This window comes from Suillus subalutaceus, assembly GCF_016647625.1.
Source record: "Suillus subalutaceus strain FC151 chromosome Unknown DFJ58scaffold_180, whole genome shotgun sequence".
NCBI classification, from domain to species: domain Eukaryota; kingdom Fungi; phylum Basidiomycota; class Agaricomycetes; order Boletales; family Suillaceae; genus Suillus; species Suillus subalutaceus.
Genome location: NW_024540429.1, coordinates 1 through 22,801, shown reverse-complemented (window position 1 = coordinate 22,801; position 22,801 = coordinate 1). Strand labels below are relative to the sequence as shown.

Here is a 22,801-nt window from a genome sequence, read left to right as displayed (position 1 = left end):
AATTTCGTTATATGAAAGAAATTCGAGGATATGGCATCAGACTTCATCGGGCAGCCCTTCAAGGGTAGCGGTTCCAATCCGAGAGGGTATTTGTCCACGACAAACGTTGAGAATATTCTTGATGAAGTTATGGAGCATAGTAAAACGATAAATTGATGAGATGTGGCTTGTGGTCAGTGTTCGAGTGACGGTAGTTGTGCAAATAGTTGAGAGGAATAGAGAAAAACATGACTGTCAGGAGTATGTGCGGACGACGTGGATGAGCGGAAGTTTCAAAAGTTTCAAGTTCGGAGATGATGTCATCATTTCTTCGGGGCACAGCCACATACAATCAGGAATTCGACGATACTTGAACGTTTTAAATCTCAGTTCGAGTGAGACAACGGGTATAGACTGGTATAGGGCCTCAACACATCATACAAGCGGTGCGAAAATAGGCATGGCTATAACATAACATATTTGAGTAAATGTCCGAGAAGTGCCGACAAGGTAAATGATGAGCAGACTCGATATATGGATGTAGACATAAGTTAACATCTAAGTTGCGGCTTCTTCTTCGTCGGCTTCTTCTGATAAAACTTGAGACTCGGAAGTTGGGCCAGCCTTGTTCAGCCAGATACCCGGGTGAAAGAAATTTTGAGTGTAGATAGCGAGAGTGACCATGCCACCATCGAGCCAATCTATCGATAATAGACCATTATAAATGTATTCCTTGCGAAAATAGGGGACGACGTACCGAAATAGCGCTGAGTCGTGATTACTGGCCCGAACCACCCACCAGCGAGCTCCACAGTACGGTAAATGGAACTAAGGATGAATTAAGCACATCAATGACTGCTGATAAGAAGATGTGTTGGGCACTGACCGAATGAAGATACAGAGGGTGCAGAATGCCGTGGCATAAATCATAATTCGCAAGCTCTTACTCACAGCACGTTGACCTTTCTCGAATACGTGGGGCTGCTCAACGTGGCGGACGGGTGCATCATATTTCACACGCAAGAAAAACTCGGACGCCAAAGTGACATAGACCACTATAGCGACTAGAGAGCAAAAGTAAGGAATGTGAGGGAGAGAATTGAAAGACCCTTGTCACGCACAGAGCTGGGCCACAATTCCTCCTAGCATGATGTTTGCGCCCTATCTCTATGAAGTGAATGTTACAGGAAATGATGGATGGTATACATACCATCGCAGCACTTGTCTCCTGGCTAACGGCGCGCGCAGCGGTTGCGCCTCCAAGAGCTTGTACGATCAAGCAGATAACATCCTAAGAGTTGGAAGATATGACGGATGAATACCAGTTGAATGCATGATACTAACAAAGGAACAAAAAATGATGGTATCTGCACTGATGAGTAACTGAACGCTAGCAGCATCAGAGCGACACTAACATATTTTGGGGGTCAGACGGCTAAACTGGGGACCAACTTGACCGATTATCTTGCCAAGGATGATAAAGTTGGCTGCAACGAGGGGAGTAGGTGCTACGACAGTGCCCACAAGCCTGGAGTGAAAATGCTTGAGTGAACATGCGAAAGATTACTTCTGCATGAACACTCACTGCATCTCATAAGGGGTTATAAGTTTTGGACTTTTGCTCGACCATAGCCTAGCACTCCATCCGAGTATTTCCAGGATACCCGCCAAGGTCGCTGTTGGAAGCATCCACCAGAGTCTAAACTTGAATGCCTGGCCTAAGTGGAGGACTGGAGATGTCAAGTCATGATCGTGCACTGTGGATAGTAAAACTTCATACTAGTGGAAATGCCGTACAACACGATGAACTAAGGGAACGATTTGAAAAAGATGAGACGTGTATACAACATAACTCACAAGGATACAGATCCATTCCGTAGGCACATAGTTGTACGGGCCAACAGAATGGCCAGGTGCTGTTGACCTCACTTGTTGAAAGACGTGACGAAAAAAAAAATTGTGGCACTCACGAGTTTGGTTAGCAAGTACAGAGCCGAGAGTCATTTTGACAGAAGAAATGGCCTGAAGGAGTGAGGGGGGTGTTACCAGTGGACGTGGAACATATGCACGCAAAGCAAGCATTTCTACTAAGTAGAGTTGTGCCGCCGCTGCCTGGGGTTCCGGCAGGTCTCGGTGATGAAAAGGCTGTGACCGAGGTATGCTTCGGATAAGCTAGAACATATCATTTGAGTTACTCTAAATATCACGTTTCCCTGCGCAGTTTGATCATCCAGTGGCGGAGCTGACGTGCCCATTAGCCAATAATGCTCCTTGTTGGGTCGAACCTGAGGAACCCGCGGCAATATTTAGATTATACTAGTAGCCTAGCCTAGTTGCCACCTTAACCCTGAAACATCCTTACCTGTTACTATCTTAGAGGTACGCTATGTCAAGGGATCCGAAGTCCGGACATCGACACTGACATGTTGATTTTTTGATGGTACTGCAGGTACTGGGCAGCACTATGAGCGCAAAGATCATGATAGTACGCCTCGATCACACCGTCGTCATAGCTAAATTTGAAAAACATTCACAAGTGATAACAAGTCACTTGAACAAATCTATTTTGAGGTAGTTCTGCCGGCAGAACGTTGACTGGCACCTGGCAGATGACAGAAATGCGGTTTTTTTTCATGACACTAGAAGTGGCTTGGACATGTATGTGAGACCGCTATTGCATCATAATTGGTGAGCCTGTACATATGGTCGAAGAACGGATATTACTTGTGGTTGCTGTGCAAAGGGAAAGTTCAGGCAAACAGAGGTCTAGTCTCATGCCCGGGCTCCACTGCCAATCACCGAGGGACCAGGTGGCATGGGCGTAGCAGTGTCATGAAACATTCATATCATCATATCGACGACTCGGATTAATCCACCCAATTAATTATAAGTACCTTGAGATCATCAACTGGCCAGAAATAAACTGGAAGTCAATTAATATTTTAATATCAAAAACTCACCTCGGCAGTAATACGGCTTCTGCCTCAGCGTTAGTATGTACGCGCTCCGAGATCAGCTTGAAATTGTATGTTTACCGAGCGTGGCTGGCTCTGAGGGATGCTGCTTCGTCGTTTTGGGAGCTCAGAGTGATCAATGGCATAATTTCAGTGATGGATGGCTGTCCAAGTCAACAAGTACAAATATTAAAGTCTAAGGGTAGAATGCCAAGTCATAGATTGTATCCAGCTCAGCCAGATGGAATCAGGCCGCAACAAATGATATGTAAGTAGGTATGCAGGTATCACCCGATCGTAAGTATGCAAAACACTACGCACGACGTATCGATAGATATACGAATAGATATGATTTGAAATTGAGTCCGTCTCCGTTGGTATCAACGGGTATTACAGCAGTCGGTTCTGGTCTAATGCTTCTAGCGCTGCATGCGTCCTCATATGAAGTGCGTTCTGTAATGAGAAGAGCGTAAAAGTTAGTTAGTAGTCTCGTTGGTTCGTTCTTATTTAAGACGTGTTTCGTACCTCTAGACTATATTTACCCTGAAATGGAGAGCATCCGTCAGCGATGTGATAAAACGACGAAATGTATGCGCGGGTGTTAACGTACCTTTCGTCCTGCAGCATTCACCTCAAGCGGCTTTCCCGACATAACAAGATCAAACTGCGTCCTCGCACCATCCTTGTTACCTGATCGCGCTAGTAGCCTCCCGTACTCAAAATCTAAGAAAAAAGAGTTGGGAAAATTCTCAACGAATGACAGAACAAAGCCGACTCACGTGCATAATACACGATATAATGGTCCAACTCGATGTTAGGTCCGTGCTCAAAGACTGCACGGAACGCGCGCTCCGAGTATGAGCGCGCGTCCTCTGATGAGAAAGGGATCTTTTCATCAGGTTCGAGTTCAGCATCCGGGTCCTGAATCAACAGGGACGTGTGTCAGCGAGGATAGATCAACGACTTAAAGCGAGAAAGAGGGGAGAGCCTAAAGACGCCAAGGGCACAAAATCCAAACGGAAAAGCCACCACAAAAAAGGCATACACACCGGATATGCAACAAATCGCCAACACACGCCCTCCAAGAAACAGCGCAAGACAGACATCATCCCAATACCCACTCCGCGACTCCAGCTTCTTGCCCTTGCCTTTCTTGGCCCCATTCTCCTTGGCACCGCCCCCACTCCCTCCAGACTCAGACGATGCCAAACCCTCACTCTCAGAGGAAAGCACCAAACCCAGCTCGCCCAAAGCGCCTCCAAGAGCAGGAATCATCTCCTTCACAATAACTTCCCTGGGAGCATGCGCGATCGCGTGGAATACATAGGCGAGCTCTAGGGCCGGGAGGAGAAGTCTGTCGGATTGAGCGAGATATTTACGGGCTTTGCGAGCGACGAATTTCTGTGTGTTTGGTTAGCGTTGAGTTGTTTTTTGGTGGGATGGGGATGGGTTTAGGGGAGGGTAGCGAGATGAAAGGGAGGAAGAAACGTCCAAGAAAGTAAAAACGTACCTCGACAGGAATGCTCTTCCCTGCAATTTTCTGCCTCAACCCCTGGACACGCTCCATGAGCTTCTTCGCTTCTGTGTGCTCGCCGAGCGTGGCTAAACATGCCGCTTCACCGTATGTATATGTTGCTTTGGACCACTAAGTCCACAGAGGCGATAATATCGAGGGATAGTCGTAAGCAAACGGACACGGACACGAAAGGGGAAAAGAGAAACCTACCGTAGCCTCGCCTCCGAGTTTTCCCCACCACGATCTACTTTCCGCGACTCTGCGGAAACCAATATCAGTATCGCACATATACCCATCACCCGTCCTGCATCACCCTCTACCAAAACCCCACACCACACCAAAATGCACACTAAAACACAAAAAATACACACCTCCAAAGCCCTAAACAAGCAACCGCACTCTCCCACCACGAAATATGGTGTAAGTTCTTATACTGTGTTTGAGCTTGTGCAGCGCGTGCGTAGTAGACGAGGGCTTTTGAGGGCTGGGAACGGACGAGGGCGAGGCGACCTGCGCCGAATAGGAAGAAGACGCCTATTTGGTGTCGGTGGGGGGTTGAAGGGAGGTTAGAGTACGGGCAGGGCAGGGCATGGGGGGAGAGAAAAAACACCACCGCCAATTAAAACACACATCCCTAACAACGCAAATGGCCCACACACGCACCATTCGGATACCTCTTCAAATTCCACTCCAACACCCTCGCAGCCTTGCGCACATCGACGCCTTCGAACGTAAACGCCGAGAGGACGAGGTGGAAGATGAGTAGCGACATATCGCAGATTGCACGTCGGACGCCTTCTGCTTCTGTAAGCGAGCATATCAGCACTTCTTGGGCCTAACCCGCGAGACCAAAACACGATCATGGACGAGAGTCACTCACCCTTCTCGACCACTCTCCCGTTTGCACCCCATCCCCCAGCCCTCTCCAGCAACTCCAATCCGAACTTCCTATCGCCCTTATACCCAAACAACTCCACCAGCGCGAGGAGTTTCCCGGGCATCATACTGAGCACAAGATGGGACATACCAAGACCTAAGTATACGCCAGAGCGGAAATGAGGATCTATGGTTGGGGAGGGGAGGTACGGGTGTGTAGGGGATGACGTTGCGTTGGATGGTGGGGAGGTGAGGTCCCGTGTAGATGTTTGTTCGGGGGAAGGGAGAGGTGAATGTGCGACAGAGGATGAGTTAGCGCTTGCAAAGCTCGTGGTGCTAGATTCTGGTGGCGTTTCTTCGATATCCGTTCCCGTTTCCGGTGTGGGATTTGGCATTGAAATGGCAGCTAGTAGTTCGGGGTGGGCAATAGCGTATGCTGCGTCGACCGTCTCGATCCATTTACCAAGTTGACGGTATATGGAGATAGTTGTGCGCATGTTGAGCCTGGGCATTCACGGTACTTAGATTATTAGCTGACGAAAGAGAGATGAAGAACAGGAGCACATACACTTCCCGGATAAACTGCTAACCAATCGCCTGAATAGACTATCCCGAGAAGACTCTGATGCGGCATCAGCTAGCCCCCCAAAACACGCAGACCGCCCAAAACACACGGTCCTTGTCAGTCGACACACCTTTTGATAGAGACTCTCTGCATAGACAAGTTCAGCATGACGCTCCACGGGCGTCATACCTGCAATCCATTCTGTACCGCTCGTGCTGAGTGAGGGAACGATGTACCCTGCAAGACGACCTGCGAAGCTGCTGGGGCGTTTGCGATGTGCAGAAGCGACAGCGATGCCGTGCTTGGTGTCGTTGATAGCGGCCAGAGATCCTGAAGGGATCAAATTAAAATTAGCGTTTAAGTAATAGCAGTAGCAGGACACACGAACCTTATCCTCAAAAGACATGAGACCCTTCACACATTGAATAAGGCCAAGTCCAGTCGCAAAGTACAATCTTTGTCTGCAGTGACTCGATCTCAGTTTCTGTTGTGGGAACGATGAAGACAGAAGTACGTACTTTTCTGGATCGCTTTGCTCGCAGAATCGTTCGCTTTCGTGCATGCGAGATTGAAGAAACTCATGGAGGGCCCAGTGAAGACCTGAGATGTCGTCGAGGGCGTTTGCAGGGTCGTAGGGATTATTTACGGGTGGGGGTGAGTTGGACATAGTGGTGTGAGTGAAGAAAGGCTGCTGTGTACGGGCGTCTAGGGTATTCCAAGGGATGTCCTGTTTTCGGATATGAACGCGTGAGCAACTACAACCAGCGACGACAACGAGCACGACAACGAGCTTCAGTAGAAGAGAAGACACGGATCCTTCATGTGTCTATCAAGCTTGGTGACTCTAACACCGTCGTGGCTGCTACGTAGCATAGCCTTGGGTTCAGTCCTTGTGAGCACAAGTACAAATCGGGCATTCCGAATTTCCGAGCCTGACGTACGCGGCGTACGCCTCAGCTCTAGCCTCTGGCCGGCCTCAATTGGTCCTTGTTCGTTTGCTCAATACTACTGCATGGCACGTCCGAGTCCGACTCAAAGTTAGGTGCGGCATAACCTAACACCTTAGGCCATCAGTCATAGTTGACCAACGCACAGTTGACAATCCAGAGATATTTCTGATAATGACCGTCCCCAAGGCTGTGGCCAAAGCGATTACATTAACAGGATATATCCATCGTTTGAGAAAGAGTATCGCTCCGAGTCGTCTAGGAAGGCCGACATCTTTTCTCGCGCTTTTAAAGCATCGTGTCCCAGACGAAGCATCCTCCCGCATTTCCGGACAAGATGTGTTAGTCTCTTCAAATACGATGTTCGACCGATGCGACGACAGAGGTTGCGTGTTATCGTCCTGACGCCCAAATATGCAGATAATAATATCCCGAAGCAAGTGCGACTCCAAGCGCGCTTCGTAAGGTGTTCGTTCGATCACGACTAGTAGCTCTGCTTGCCACTACTTGGCGCGTACCATCCAATCTTGATATCGCAGAGTCGACTCTTCACGCAAATGGTTTGTAGATATCCAGGATCAGCGAAGGAAGCCCCCGATCACAATAAGTACGTTCGGAATGTCACCTCACATAATCTACAATTGCGCCTTCCAATGTACTTTTGTAGCAGAGCCTCCTCCATCCCCGATCTCTTCACCGGCCAGTCGACCCGATACACGCCCATAGCGAAAGGCTGCAATATGAAGAAGATCATTCAACATGCTCTCACCGACACAGATAATCAAGGCACCAGTTGGATGAAGACTATTAGTACTGACCGATCACATCCACCCCTTTACAGATTCATGTATCGATCCAGATCAATCGTTTTCATATGGGTTAGCTTCCCCCAGTTTACTTTACATATATCATCATCACACCCGTATTAAAGTCAACTCAACTTAGAAGAAGCATATTTGTGAATCGGTCAAGGCTGATCCGCGGAGGCTAAGCCTTCCTTCCAGTTGTATAAAAGTAGGTCCCTCGAGGTGGCTGCGTATTTCAAAGGCTGACGGTGGCCCGGTCTCAAACATCAAGTGGATCAAGGATTAGTACACACGTGTGAGTGTCCGAATCAACTGTGATGATCAGATTAAATCTAATGATGTGTATTATTGGGTACATGTTAGATCTGGATAGAGGTCTTGTTGCTTTGTTATCAATGAAACTACCGAGCGTTTCCGGTACCAACTGTAACTATAATTAAGTTGCGCCCAGTCTATTGCCGGCTGTGAACACGTCAACCGTAAATCGGCCAATAAAATGATATCCTCAGCGGCATGGCGTCTCCCACATGGTCATCCTGGGTCCACGAAACTCTCGTCTCCTCCATGAAGAAAGGTTCGGCATGGAAAGGCTGTACTTTTTGGGAGTGAGAGGATTTCGTGTGATATGAGCGGGTCCCGTCGCGGGTGGAATTGATTCATCCTTCCGGTTATACGTGGCCGACTTCAATCCCTCGGCCGTGGCGCGTGGCATCGGCAAGGTAATCCGCGAACCTACGATATCGGGATTGGTAGGTCTCTGGTCGGACACGCCAGTGAAGACACACCTCCCTTTCGTGGAGGTGTCCCATGACAGATCTTTCGATGCTCCCCTTTGGGATATTACACTCGACGAGGAGACCATGGTGCTGTTCACCCAACCAACGATTGCATATTGTAGGTGTGTTTCTGGCTGCCGGCTTCACAAAGTTCACCATCTCACTAAATGTATCAGGAGTGAAAAATGCAGGCGGACGTCTTCGAAATGTAGTCCATATTTCATTATAGTCAGTCGTCTAGGGTATTCCAGGGGAGGCTGTGTTTTCGGATATGGACATGTGAGCAACTACAACGGTGACGACGATACCGATGACAATGACAATGACAATGGCGACAACAACAAGTTCGACGACGACGAGCTTCAGTAGAAGAGCAGATACGGATCCTTCATGTGTCAATCTTTAATCTATCAAAAGTCTCTGGCACCGTCGTGACTGCTGCGCAGCATGACCTTGGGTTAACGTTCAGTTCTTGTGAGCACAAATATAAATGAGGCATTTTGAGCAATTTGCCTCAGCTCTAGCCCGGCCTTGATCCTTCAAGTTGTTGGTATCTTTGCGTATTACTGGAGGATCCCTAGCCGAAGCTGGGGTAGCAAAGTAGCTTAGTCAGCCACTCGGTGTCCTTCGGGTTTACAATGTTGTACTAGCGTAGCGGTGCTGAGTGCTCTCCACCACTAGTTTTTTGAAGGATATACCCATCGTTTAAAAAAAAATATCGCTCCGGGTCATCTAAATAAGCCGACATCTTTACTCGAGCTTTCAAAGCTATTGTGGCCCAGACCGGGCCAGACGAAGCATCCTCCCGCGTTTCCGGACAAGACACAGTCTCTTCAAGTACGATGTTCGACCGGTGCGACGACAACTTGGAAGGTTGTATGTTATCGTCTCGACGCCTGAATATGCAGATATCGCAATTCGTGAGGTGTCTGTTTGATCAGAACTAGTAGCTCTGTTTGCCGCTACTTGGTGTGTACCATCCAATCTTGATATCACAAGAGCCGAATCTACAAGTAAACGGTTTGTAGATATTCAGGATCAGCCATGAAACCCCTGATCCCAATAGGTTCGGAATTCCACCTCACACATGATCTACAATTAGTACGTCTTCCAATGCGCTCTTGTAGCAGAGCCTCCTCCCTGATTTTCTCACCGGTTGCCAGTCGACCTGATACACGCCTGCAGCGACAATGTGAAGAAGATGCTCTCACCGACACAACATTCGCTAGATAATCAAGGCGTCAGTCGGATGAAGACGGGTTAGTGACCCATCACATCCATCACTTTACAAATCCGTGTATCAATCCAGATCGTTCGGTTTCATGTAGACGAGAACGATTTAGCTCCTCCGGTCTGCTTTATATCACCATCACACCCGTATTATATAAAGTCTTCTTAACTTAGAAGAACTTTGTTTGCACACCGTCTAAAACGGCCAAGGCCTGACCTACAGAGGTCAAGCCTTCCTTCAAGTTCTACAAAAGTAGGACCCTCCGAGGTTGCTGCGTATTTCAAGGACTGATGGTGTCTCAAACATCAAGTGGATCAAGGATCAGTACAATGAGCACATGCGAGTGTCTGAATCAACTTTGATGAGCAAATTAAATCTAATGATGCGTATTATTCGGTACGTGTTAATAGACACTGACCTTATTAATATGTTACCAATGAAAATACAGAACATTTCTGGCACCAACTGTAAAGCAGCCAGTAAAATGATACATCACGATATTCTCAGCGGCATAGCATCTCCAGTATCCGATGTTGATGGGTTCCCAGCTCATATAAGAAGGTGAACGGATGTATACACGAAACCCAATTTGTTTCCTCTCGAACGAATCCAGATGGAATATTCGGCGGACGATGTCACGGCGGCCAGAAGTTTGCAGCTCTTAGCGGTGCGTCGCTTTCTTGTCACGATAGCAAGATGATAACAGATATATCACGGGTGGCAACTAGTACTTATACGGTGCGTGCTGTCTGAACCGCATCTTCCATGTTCTAACTCGAAAGCTCAGCGTCAATGGCGACGTTCTGGGTATGTTTATTCCGATCTATGTCCATCCGCCGTTGAACTTGTTTATCCAGATCTATGACTATATTTGCTCACTTTACGAAGAGGCAAGTAGTGTACTTGTGTCACGATATGCCTAGGCTCTGATATTGATAATGTGCTGTTCAAGTGGACATTCCTACTTCGGTCGCGCTGGACCAAAGTAAAAGCCCTTTATATCATTACGCGATATGTCCCTTTTTTGATCCCCATCGTGAACCTATATCGTGCGTTCATCCCAGTATATATTCCCCCAACTCAATAAATTGGCATACTGTCGTTTCAGTGGCCGTGGCCCCGAACGAGGATAACAATGTATGTGGACATGGACATCTATCCACCGATACATGATGCTGACTGTATTACTTCGCCAGGATTGCCAAATATCGATCAATATTATCTCATGTACGTGCCCGGTACATATTGCATGCACATCCTTACCGAGCGCTGCTATTTCCTCTTACAGCCTTGAGTTTGATTTCATTCGTTTGCTCTGAATGTATCTCTCCTTCCTCCGAGACATACACGTGTTTCTAATCCGATTCATCCAGGCTTTTTTGTCCTCAGAACGTATATGCTCTGGAACAAAAATAGAATTCTACTCAGAGTCATGTTGTCCGCCATTTTTGTGAGCCCCACGCCCTCACCACGCCCAAGTTCAATGTTGATAAATCAGTCAGGCTGTCGCCGTAGCATCCACCATCATTAGTTTTTACTCCTATTATGATCTCTTATTGCTTGTGCTCTCACCTTCATTCACTATTATTGGCACATATTCACCTCGCTTTCACAGCTACGGCTAACCTAATCCCAGGCTGTCCCCAGAACTTGGGCAGTTTCTCATTCTTCATGCCGTTTATTCTCTTGTTCGTGTTCCAACTTGGTATGCAGTCGGAAACTGGGAGTGTGACAATTAGCAGACACGCGCTGACTGACGCTATACCTCAGCTACTGATAGTCCCTCACACTCATGCTGTGTCATACAGAGCTGGCGGTCGGCCAAGGGCCCTCTGTACGTTATCCTAGTGAAGCATAATATATTCTACTATGCATGCGGTCTGCGTGAGTGAGACCTTACATATTTTTCCGTGCTTATCGGTGATGATTAACTTTTCGAAAGTTCTCTCGGCCGTGAACGTCCTTGTGCCGCTGCTGCCGCTTTCTGATGTGCGTAAACAATACCCTTCAATATGATGAAAGCATTGATGTTGCGCACACCCAGTCCCTAACAGACCTCGTCCCCGAAGAGTATGCACCTCCAACGTCTGTTGCGAATTCCTACTAACAACAACTCCCACACACGCATATACAGTTTTGAGGTCTTTATCCTTGCGATTCTCGCTACGCGCATGCACCTCCGTATCTGGCATATGGATCAGCACGTGGATGACTCTGACATCGCCGTGTGTATACCTATGTCAGACATGTCACCTGTAGACCATACGGTGTGTAACATCTTATCGAGTGGCTTATTTGGTGTCGTTTGTGAAGTTGAACTTGGACTACGACTTCCTTCTCTGTTTGATGATTGATCAGCAATACACGAGCCATATCGCTGCTTGCCACTACATGATGATGCGTACCATCCAATCTTGGTACTTATCGCAGAGAAGTATGTGCAGGTTGTTACAAGGTTAGAAAGGTCAACGTGCTGTGAGTAAGAACTTGCGAATTATAATTTATGCCGTGGCATGTCTGCACCCTCTGCATCTTCATTCAGTTAGCGCCCAACACATCTTATCAGCAGCCATTCGATGTGCTTACAATTCGTCCTTAGTTCCATCTATTCGGGCCAGTGATCACGACTCGGCGCTACTTCGGTACGTCGACATCTATTTTCGCTAGGAATACATTTATAATGCTCTATTTTCGATAGATTGGCTCGATGGAGCCGTGATAATCTGCGAACCTACGATATCGGCATCGGTAGGTCTCCGGTCATACACGCTGGTGACGACATACCTGACGGGTTCCCAGCTCGTTTAAGAAGGTGACCGGATGTGTACACGAAACCCAATTGTTTCCTCTCGAATGAATCCAGGTGGAATATTCGGCGGACGATGTCACAGCGGCCAGAAGTCTGCAGCTCTTCGTGGTGTGTTACTCACTCGACACGACAGTAAGATAATAACAGATATATCACGTGTGGCAACTAGTGCTTATACAGTGTGCGCTATCTGAACTGCGTCTTCCTCGTTCTAACTCGATAGCTCAGCGTCGATTGCGATATTCTGGGCATGTTTATTTTCATCCGCCGTTAAACTTGTTAATCCAGATCTATGACTATATTCATTCACTCTACGAAGAGGTAAGCATTGTACTTGCTCCGCGATATGCCTAGGCTCTGATATTAATGATGTGGTGTTCAAGTGGACATTCATACTTCAGTAGCGTTGGACCAGTGTAAAAGCCCTTTATATCATCGCACGATATATCCCCTTTTTAATCACCACCATGAACCTATATCGTGCGTTCATCCCAGTATATATCTCCTCAACTTAACGAATTGGTATACTGTGCTTCAGTGATCGTATCCCCGAACGAGAACAATGATGTATGTGAACATAGTCATCTATCCGCCGACGAATGACGCTAACTGTATGATTTCGCCAGAAATGCCAAATATTGATCAAGATTATCGCATGTATGTGCACGGTACATATCGCATGCACGTTCTTACCGAAACCTGCTGTTTCCTCTTCTAGCCATGGGTCTGATTTCACTCACCTGCTCTGAATGTACCTTTCCTTCCTCCGAAACATACATGTGTTTTTGATCTGACTCATCCAGGCTTTTTTATCCTCAGAACGTATGCGCTCTAGGAACAAAAATAGAGTTCTACTCGTAGGCATGCTGTCCACCCTTTTTGTGAGCCCCACGGTACACCCAAGTTCAACGTTGATAAATCAGTCAGGCTGTCACCATATCATCCTTCATCATTAACGGTTTTACTTTTGCTACTACTGTGACCTCTTACCGGTTGTGCTGTCCCCTTCACTCACTACTATTTGCACATATTCACTCCGCTTGCACAGCTACGGCTAACGCAATCCCAGGCTGTAGCCAGAGCTCGAGTCGTTCCTCATGCCATTTACTCTCTTGTTTGTGTTCCAATTGGGTATGCAGCCGGAAACTGGGAGTGTACATTACAGGCACGCGCTGATTGATGCTATCCCCAGTACTGATATACTTCACACTCGTGCGTGTCATGCAGAGTTGGTCGTCGGCAAAGGGCCCTCTGTACGCCATCCTAGTGAAACATAACATATTCTACTATGCATGCGGTCTGCGTGAGTCAGAACCTATATTTCCGTGCTTATCGGGGATTAACGTTTTCGAAAGTTCTCTCGGCCGTGAACGTCATTGTGCCACTGCTGCCGTTTTCTGATGTGCGTAAACAATACCCTTCGATATGATGAAAGCATTGATGTTGCGCACACCCAGTCTGTATCCTACTTCCTCCTTGAAGGGTATGCACCTCCAACTTCTGTTGCGAATTCCTAATGACAACAACCCCGAACGCATATATACAGTTTGGAGATCTTTATCCTTGCAATACTCGCTACGCACATGCACTTCCATCTCTGGCACATGGATCAGCACGTGGACGGTTCTGACATCATCGTGTGGATATCTATGTCAGACGTGTCACCTGTAGGCCGTGCGGTGTAATTTCCTATCGCCTGGCTTATTTGGTGGAGTGGGACCTGGACTACGAATTCAAGCGCCCTTCTTCGCTGTTTGATGAATTTGATCACGAGTGATACACGGCCCATTCCATGGCGCTACTTGCCAGGTAATATGTTCGGCGAACCCCGACTATCCAAATCTTCTTTCTTGTAGCAATCCTGTATACCATGGTCAACCTGTATTATATGTATCGTCAATTTGTCACGCTAGACTACATCCCGGCAAGAGCTATGCGGCACCAAGGACCTTCCACTGCTTAGTCAGCACTTGGATTAGGTTTCACATGATGTTCGTAGCTAGCATCTATCACACATCGGAGGTTTGGAACATTTTACCTCTTGCAAAATTTCAATCAAAAGCAGATCTAGACCTGGCTAGAGCATTCTAGACCTAGCCTGGAACGCTCTGGAGCCCTCTAGATTGCATTTCGAATGTGATTTCACTAGTCGCAAAATATAGTAAAATATCGAAACTCCCGCTGTGTCAACATCACAGCTTGTCTGTCTTGCTCTGGGCTCAGGCTGCTGGCCCTGCTCCAACGCGAAATCAAACCGCCTTCCTTTAAGTTGGAGAAATGTAGGTCCCTCGAGGTGGCTACGTCTTTCAAGGACTGATGGTGTCTCAAATATTAAGTGGATCACGGATCAGTACAATGAGCATTTGTGAGTTTCCGAGTCAATTTCGATGATCAAATTAAATCTAATAATATGTATTAGTCAGGGTACATGTTAGCATTTGAATAGAGATCTCATTGCTATGTTATCGATGAAAATACAGAACACTTCTAGTGCAGGCTGTGAACACGTCAACCGTAAATCGGCCAATGAGATAATATTCTCAGCGGCTATGGGGTCCCTAGTATCCGATCTTGACGGGTTCCCTCGTTTAAGAAGGTGACCGGATGTGTCCACGAAACCCAATTTTTTTCCTCTCAAACGAATTCAGATGGAATATACGGCGGACGATGTTCACAGCGGCCAGAAGTCTGCAGGTGCGTTACTTGCTCGACACGACAGTACTAGATGATAACAGATACATTGCGTGTGGCAACTAGTACTTATACAGTGCGTGCCGTCTGAACTGCGTCTTCCTCGTTCTAACTCGATAGCTCAGTGTCGATTGCGACATTCTGGGTATGTTTATCCCGATATATTTTCATCCGCCATTAAACTTGTTAATCCAGATCTATGACTATATTTGTTCACTTCACGAAGAGGTAATTATTGTACTTATTCCGCGATATGCCTAGGCTCTGATATTATTAACGATGTGCTGTTCTAGTGGACATTCCTACTTCAGTCGCCCTGGACCAAAGTAAAAGCCCTTTATATCATCGCACGATATATCCCCTTTTTAATCACCAGCCGTGAACCTATATCGTGCGTTCATCCCAGTATATGTTTTCCCAACTTAATGAATTGGCATACTGTGCTTCAGTGACCCCGATCGAAAATAACAATGTATGTGAACATGGTCATCTCTCCACTGACAATGAAGATAACTGTATGACTTCGCCAGAAATGCAAGATATTGATCAAGATTGTCACATGTACGTGCCCGGTACATATTGCCTGCACGTTCTCATCGAGCGCTGCTTACAGCCCTGGGTCTGATTTCGATCACTTGCTCTGAATGTATCTCTCCTTCTTCCGAGACTTATACGTATTCTGATCCAATTCATCCAGGCCTTTTTGTCCTTAGAACGTATGCGCTCTGGAACAAAAATAGAATTCTACTCGTCGCCATGCTGTCCATCCTTTTTGTGAGCCCCATACCCTCACCACGCCCAAGTTCAATGTTGATAAAACAGTCAGGCTATCGCCGTATCATCATTCTTCATTAGTTTTACTCCTATTAGTATCACCTCTTATCGTTTGTGCCCTCACCTTCACTCACTATTATTTGCACGTATTCACTCCGCTTCTACAGCTGCGGCTGACGCAATCCCAGGTTGTCACCAGAGCTTGGGTGGTTTCTCATTCCTCATGTCGTTTTCTCTCTTGTTTATGTTCCAACTGGGTATGCACCCTGAAACTGGGAGTGTGCATTGCAGACACATGCTGATTGATGCTATCCCCAGTGCTGGTGTCCCTCACGCTCGTGCGTATCATACAGAGTTGGCGGTTGGCCAGGGGCCATGTGTACGCCATCCTAGTGAAGCACAACACATTCTACTATGCATGCGGACTGCGTGAGTAAGAACTTTCATATGTTTCCATGCTTCTCGGTGATGATTAACTTTTCGAAAGTTCTCTCGACCGTGAACGTCCTTGCGCCACTGCTGCCGCTTTCTGATGTGCGTAAACAATACCCTTGGACATGATCGAACCATTAATGTTGCGCACACCTAGTTTGTATCCTACTTCCTCCCTGAACTTGAAAGGTATGCACCTCCAACTTTTGTTGCAAATTCCTACTGACAAACATACGTACAGTTTGGAGGTCTTTATCCTTGCAATCCTCGCCACGCGTATGCACCTCCATCTCTGGCATATGAATCGACACGTGCGCGGCTCTGACATCGTCGTGTGTATATCTATGTCGGACATGTCACCTGCAGACCGTACGGTGTAACGTCTTATCGTGTGGCTTATTCTTCTCTGTTGACGATTTTGATCACGGGTAATACATGACCCATGTTGCTGCTTGCCAGTACATGATCATGATGCACACCATCCGATATTAATCATGGTATGGTGGAGAAGTAAACAGGATCAATTTACTTACGCTCGGCGGTAATATGTTCGGCGAACTCCGACTATTCAAATCTTTGTTCCTGTAGCAATCCTGTGTACAACGGCCAACCTGTATTATACCGTCAATTTTTCACGCCAAGTTAACGGTTTATGCGCCAGTGCGGTGCACACGGGAATTTAATCCCAAGCCCGCAGCCGTCATACCGACTGAAACGCTGCATGCTGCCCAGCGTATGCTATAAACTTACGAACTCTCAAGGCCTCAAATTTAAAGAGCAACGATAACTTTCTGAGTGCTGGGGTATCGACTTTCAAGCATACTGCGTACCTCACGGAGGAGTATCACTGGCACGGTGTAGACGGTGACTGAAATAAGCTGACGGCGGCTTCGTTGGATCCCTCCAAACACAGTCCAGGTCAAACACGCCTCGCATCCACCAAAAAGAAGACAGTCATTTGATTTAATAGGTGGGGCTCTCCATGCCACTAGTCACTATCCACCATGAGACTGAGGAAACAGTCCACCGTTTCCCCCGGAGTGCACGCAGTATCGTTGAAATGATATGTCCGCGGACTCCGGAGGCTCCAATGCGCTTCTATCAAGAGATGCTTCTAACAGGAGATTGGGGAAGGAGTGGAGCTTGGCAGCTTATCAGGATAGATCCGTTGTACGTCTTGATGTACACGTTTCCATCCACGGTCGTCTTTTATTCTCCGAGCGCCTCGACGTTTTCTAATAACCTCCTCCGGATTACGGTGATGTCTTCTCTTAGTATTTCGAACTAAGACTGAGTTCTTTTCTGGTATGAGCCTATGCAATTTGTTAGAGAGGTCTGAAAGTGGAGCTACGTTCTCTCCGACAAGTTGATGTGGCATGAATCAACGTAGTACTAGTAAGTACTTGACGCTGAATCCAAACTGGGTCTGTGTTGATCCGACCTAACCATTTATAGTAGGTGTGTATTGTGTTTGCGCCTCGTGAACACCTGGTATCATGATCATCGATCATCGGGTTTGGCCAGCTCCGAGTCATCCATAAGAGATAACAAAGTGCATGCTCTGGGCGCAAAACACATCCTTCCAAGTTACCTCTCCAACGAACGCAGATGGAGTACTCGGCTGACGATATCGCAGCGGCCAGGATTCTGCAGTATTTAGCGGTTTGTCGCTTCCTCGACCCGATGACAAGATAATAACTGATATACCATGGGTGCCACTAGTACATATGCAGTGCGTGCTGTCTTCAGAATATTTTCTTCCTGACTCTAACATAATGTTTCAGCGTCACTGATTGTATTCTGGGTAGGTTTGTCCCGATCTAGTCCTGTTCACCGTCAAACCTGTTAATTCAGACCTATGATTATATTTGTTCACTTCACGATGAGGTAAGTAATGTGCTTCTTCCGTGGTATGCCTAGCTTTAGATATTGAAAACATGCTGTGCGAAGTGGACATTCCTGCTTCGGTCGCGGTGGTCCAACGTGAAATGCCTCTATATCATTGCACGATATATACCCTTTTTCCTCATCGCCGCAGACACACGTCGTGCGTTCATTCCCAGCACACATCCCCCGATACTGAATTGACATGCTGTGCTTCAGTGACCTTGACCCCGAATGAGAACTCCATGGTATGTAAAGGTGTAGCAGACTTCCACTGATGACGACACTCACTGCATGACATGGTCAGGCCTGCAAGATTCTCATCAGTATTTACTCATGTACGTGCATGGCACATGCTATATGCACGTTCTTACCGATCATTGTTCTTTCCACTCACAGGTTTTGCAGTGATATCCCTCACTTGCTCTGAATGTATATCTCCTTCCTCGCGACACAAACGTGCTCCTGATCCAATTCATCCAGGCTTTTTTGTGCTCAGAACATATGCGCTCTGGAGCAACAATAGAATCGTACTCGTAGCCATGTTGTCGACCCTTTTTGTGAGTCTCGTGCCCTCACGCATCCAAGCTCTTGATCGCTGACTCAGTCAGGCTGTCATCGTATCGTTCATCGGCATTTGGTTTAGTGCTATTGCCAAGTCTCAATATTGTATGTACTCTCACCTTCCCCAGCTAGTGTTCCCATATATTCACTCCACTCTCCCAGTTTCGACTAGCGCCATCTCAGGCATTCCAGGCATCACAGGCTGCTACCGGACCTCGAGCAGTGTCCAATTGTACCTGCCGTTTATTCTCTTGTTTGTGTTTCAACTGGGTACATGTCGTCGGGACCTGGGATACATTATAAACGCGTGCTGACTGACGCTCTCCCCAGGACTGGTCTCCCTCACACTCATCCGTGCAATACGGAACTGGCGGTCGACAAGATATCCTCTCTATGCTACCCTAGTGAAGCATAATATATTCTACTATGCATGCGGTCTGCGTGAGTCAGGACTTACATCTGTTTCCGTACTCATCGGTGATGATCATTGTTCGGAAAGTTTTCTCGGCCTTGAACGTCCTTGTACCAGTGATATTTCCCGATGTGCGTGAACCTGATGCCCTTCAATACGATCGAATAATTGATGTTTTACACTCTCAGTCCCCATACCACTCCTTCCTCGAAGAGTATGCACTTCATCTTCTGTCGTGGATTCCTACTGACAATACCCTATATACAGTTTCGAGGTCTTTATCCTTGCAATCCTCGCCACGCGGATGCACCTCCGTCTTTGGCATATCGACAATACCAAGCACGACGGTGATGCGCTCTTGTACATTTCCATGTCGGACATGTCACCTGGAGCCTGAGACCGTACGGTGTGACGTCTTATCGCGTGGCTTATTCGGTGTTGTGAAGTTTGGACTGTGAGATGACTGGTTTGGGTGGCTTGGCATGATGGATACCTTAATATCGCAGAACTCGCACTATAAATCTGTTTGCACACGATTCACGACTAATGATGACAACTCCTGCAAGTTGGGTTTACATAGTACCGAGTTGAACAATGGGCTCTTCCGGCTCGCACACTTCTCAGGCGTCCAGATGGCACCAACTGACAGGTCATAGATCCCTAATACTTCATACACAGTCGACCAGGATATAGTTCACGATCCCAATAATCGATGTCTATCCGAGTCAGTCTTGATCGTAGGACACGGCAGACACTTGGATGTGGTGCTGGTATACCCATCGTCCACACTATCTTCGCCTTGAACGCTGAGCTGCGGTTGGGACTATGCACCGAAGAGTGTTGTGCTTGTGTGATGTGATGCTACGCTAAAACCTGCTAAAACTCGAACAGCTTGCCGTGTACGTGTCTGACTAAGCTATGTGGAGATCGCCACGTCAAAAAATTCTCACCATCTCAAATTGACGCATGGCCAGACTGGTTAGGAGTCTATGTCTCTGGTCCATGCCTTGGTACCAACGCCATCGACTTTCTTCCGAATACAGCAAATCCTTCTAAAGTCCATTTTCTGTTCGCCCTGCAGCTCAGCCAGCGTGTTCGCAATCACCTTCGCTTCCCTACCCTGGCCATCATCCATCAACGACACTGCCCATCATAATAAGGATCATCTGCATGGCATCAAATTACGAGACGAACGGCGTTAGACTCATCAAGTTTGGATCCAGTGGATGCAAATTCTCCAAGCTTTCCTATCAGTGGTCACCGGCATTTTCGTGACATGAGGATCGCGATTCGCCAGGCTGTTTGTCTGTGAGAACACTAAGATAATCAAGAAGGGCTGTGCGAAGGCGCTCTTGAGTATGAGCACAATCCACCTTTGCGACATTGTCTCATCCCTCCACCAACCCTATCTCCATTCATGGCTTGGACGCGTACTTTCTCCTCATATCGACACTATCTGCATCAAGCCGAAGACCACGCCGACGTGAGCAATTGATCTTTGAAGATTTAGAACCAAGGTAGCTGGTACCTGATATCAATGATGGTGTTGCAAAATTTCAAATATCAAGGAGCAATCAAGGAGTTTTCGAATCTGCTTGCAATGCGTTGATCAAACCTAATTATAGATACTGGGGCTGCCACTAGGTGCGTCTGACTCCTTGTATCTTAAATGTATATAGTCTGACCATTGACCATACAACTGACGTGCCTCTGACAGGAACGGAGCTTGACTATTCTCTTAGCCGTCTCTGGCACTGGAGAACTGTTGTCAAGTTGCGCTCACAGGCCCGTCTGCCACTGTGTTATGGCAGCCTGCGACCATAACGTCAACTCTCTAGATCATTAATCCAAACCTGCAACACGAATGCTGTCCCCGATGTCTACGCCCCCATCTTGATGTGCCTAGTTTATGTGAGAGATAAGGTGAATGATGTGTGCGAAAGTTCCGTCTCTTTACCTATCAAACAAATGCAGATGATATACTTGGCTGATGATATCGCGGCGTCCGACAACTTGTGTCGAAAATAAACAAGGAATCAGTGTCTGAGATCGTGATGACAATGACAATGCACTGTACATACGTATGAACGTCCAAAAGAGGTGTCCATCGAAACGTGGCGAGGGGGTAGTATCACGCATTCAACTTCAAATATCACCTTTTGGAATCCCTGCATGAGTCTACTGCCATATAGAGTCATACGCAGGCGGAATATCTCTTGGTTCGCCTTCTTCACTATGCACCCGTCCCGCATCTTGGTGCTGGACAACGCCAGAACCCTCTCCATCAACTTCTTGCTGGGTAGCGAGGTCGAGGCCTTGACGTCCAGAAGCAGCTTCTCTCTCCTTCATTGAGTACATGTTTGGTCCGCCTTGGGGGTACCGGCCCGGGCCTGGGCGAATGAAGCCCTGAGAGGGGTACCCGTTAGCAGCAGTGGTGGCGGTGTCGCTGTATTGGGAGGGAGAGCTAAGTGGGAGGGTCGTGCGGTTTATACTTGCGGCAGCTGCTGCGCCGGCGGCTGCACCCGCAGGTAGGAAGGGGCTTTCTCCGTATTGGCGCATGCTGCTACCATGGTCAGTGTAAGGGTGATCTCATTTTCCTCGCCAAGGTCGACTTGGGGGAGAGTCCCACCCCCTGAAGGTTGGGAAATAACACGATCGGGGCCAAAGTTGCCATCGGACTCGACTCGCCTTATGCGACGGCGTAAGCAGAAGATGAGCAGAGCGAAGATGGCAATCGCGGCGATACCACCGACTACGCCACCTACAATTGGGCCGGTGTTTGATGAGTTGTTTGTGGAAGAGGAAGAGGAAGTTGAGACAGGGATTGAGGTTGTTGTGGATATCTCTGTTGTGATGATGACTGTTGATCCGTATGCATTTGTTGAGCTAGCATATTGGATAAAGGACTGTAAAAGACATGAGATAAGAAAGGACGAACATAATAACGACGGGTACTGTAGTCGGGACAAATGTCATGGAGGTTGTTGTTGGAGTGGTACTTGTGGTTGCAGGGGTAGTTGAAGTTTGTCCATTGCTGTCAGTTGTCGTGGAAGGTGTGGAAGATAGGGAAGGAGCAGAAGATGGAGGAAGAGCAGAAGGAGCGAAAGATGTGGAACTTGAAAATGAGAGAGCAGAATAAGTATCGACTGTTACCGTCAGTGGGTTAGACATGATGGCAAGAAGGATATAGGAGAGACAACGAACTGAAAAGTTACTAAACGGAAAAAACGTTTGTTCTTAACTTACTATAATTACATACTATATGAGCGCGTCTGGACAAGGAATAACAAAATTCAAATTCAACTGAGCCAAGTCACATGGTCTGGGAGATCCCGGATCACCCCAGGTCAAACACGCCTCTGCGGCAGTAAATTGATTTACATAATAGGTGGGGGCTCTCTATGCCATAGCCCGTATTGCTGACAACGCCCAGCCGCCCGCAACGTACCGCTTTCCCCAGAGTGCGCGCAGTATCGCTGAAATGATATGTCCGCGGACTCCGGAGGCTCCAATGCGCTTCTAGCAAGTGACAGGAGATTGGGGAAGCAGTGGAGCTTTGGCAGCTTACATCATAAACTATAATGT

The 22,801-nt window shown here is 47.4% G+C and overlaps 6 protein-coding genes across 6 annotated transcripts; 3 read left to right on the top strand and 3 right to left on the bottom strand.

Moving 5' to 3' along the window:
* Positions 1 to 308: 308 nt before the first annotated feature.
* Positions 309 to 2,136, bottom strand: DFJ58DRAFT_816738 (RTA1 like protein-domain-containing protein). The gene is made up of 11 exons (XM_041391761.1): positions 1,950 to 2,136; positions 1,837 to 1,895; positions 1,760 to 1,787; positions 1,565 to 1,709; positions 1,395 to 1,507; positions 1,324 to 1,346; positions 1,190 to 1,270; positions 1,101 to 1,140; positions 866 to 1,043; positions 737 to 807; positions 309 to 680 (listed from the first exon to the last, which is right to left on the bottom strand). The coding sequence occupies exons 1-11, from the start codon at positions 1,981 to 1,983 to the stop codon at positions 538 to 540; spliced, it is 915 nt and encodes a 304-aa protein (XP_041237423.1). The 5' UTR covers positions 1,984 to 2,136; the 3' UTR covers positions 309 to 537.
* A 914-nt stretch (positions 2,137 to 3,050) lies between these two features.
* Positions 3,051 to 6,783, bottom strand: DFJ58DRAFT_816706 (uncharacterized protein). Its single transcript, XM_041391760.1, has 14 exons — positions 6,409 to 6,783; positions 6,275 to 6,351; positions 6,021 to 6,220; positions 5,916 to 5,947; positions 5,330 to 5,829; positions 5,113 to 5,253; positions 4,821 to 4,983; positions 4,660 to 4,708; positions 4,444 to 4,578; positions 4,038 to 4,334; positions 3,983 to 4,012; positions 3,713 to 3,854; positions 3,544 to 3,656; positions 3,051 to 3,476 (listed from the first exon to the last, which is right to left on the bottom strand). Exons 1-14 carry the CDS (start codon positions 6,555 to 6,557, stop codon positions 3,441 to 3,443), a joined length of 2,064 nt encoding a protein of 687 aa, XP_041237422.1. The 5' UTR covers positions 6,558 to 6,783; the 3' UTR covers positions 3,051 to 3,440.
* A 3,478-nt stretch (positions 6,784 to 10,261) lies between these two features.
* Positions 10,262 to 10,768, top strand: DFJ58DRAFT_816689 (uncharacterized protein; the record flags this gene model as incomplete). The annotated part of the gene is made up of 5 exons (XM_041391759.1): positions 10,262 to 10,317; positions 10,379 to 10,388; positions 10,438 to 10,457; positions 10,508 to 10,540; positions 10,603 to 10,768. Coding segments are annotated over 5 exons (254 nt in total), but the record flags the coding sequence as incomplete, so codon positions are not given.
* Positions 10,769 to 11,000: 232 nt separating this feature from the next.
* DFJ58DRAFT_155557 (uncharacterized protein) lies at positions 11,001 to 12,101 on the top strand. Its single transcript, XM_041378925.1, has 7 exons — positions 11,001 to 11,100; positions 11,153 to 11,208; positions 11,266 to 11,355; positions 11,421 to 11,534; positions 11,593 to 11,639; positions 11,695 to 11,720; positions 11,785 to 12,101. The coding sequence occupies exons 2-7, from the start codon at positions 11,196 to 11,198 to the stop codon at positions 12,002 to 12,004; spliced, it is 510 nt and encodes a 169-aa protein (XP_041237420.1). The 5' UTR covers positions 11,001 to 11,100; positions 11,153 to 11,195; the 3' UTR covers positions 12,005 to 12,101.
* A 5,736-nt stretch (positions 12,102 to 17,837) lies between these two features.
* On the top strand, positions 17,838 to 19,745 carry DFJ58DRAFT_155448 (uncharacterized protein). The gene is made up of 15 exons (XM_041378924.1): positions 17,838 to 18,018; positions 18,079 to 18,088; positions 18,141 to 18,160; positions 18,211 to 18,243; positions 18,307 to 18,403; positions 18,460 to 18,488; positions 18,548 to 18,578; positions 18,640 to 18,672; positions 18,724 to 18,800; positions 18,852 to 18,909; positions 18,967 to 19,074; positions 19,135 to 19,245; positions 19,304 to 19,347; positions 19,405 to 19,430; positions 19,484 to 19,745. Exons 1-15 carry the CDS (start codon positions 17,965 to 17,967, stop codon positions 19,611 to 19,613), a joined length of 861 nt encoding a protein of 286 aa, XP_041237419.1. The 5' UTR covers positions 17,838 to 17,964; the 3' UTR covers positions 19,614 to 19,745.
* Positions 19,746 to 21,014: 1,269 nt separating this feature from the next.
* Positions 21,015 to 22,387, bottom strand: DFJ58DRAFT_816666 (uncharacterized protein; the record flags this gene model as incomplete). The annotated part of the gene is made up of 4 exons (XM_041391758.1): positions 21,015 to 21,804; positions 21,829 to 21,848; positions 21,870 to 22,102; positions 22,124 to 22,387. The coding sequence occupies 4 exons, from the start codon at positions 22,385 to 22,387 to the stop codon at positions 21,395 to 21,397; spliced, it is 927 nt and encodes a 308-aa protein (XP_041237418.1). The 3' UTR covers positions 21,015 to 21,394.
* Positions 22,388 to 22,801: the final 414 nt, after the last annotated feature.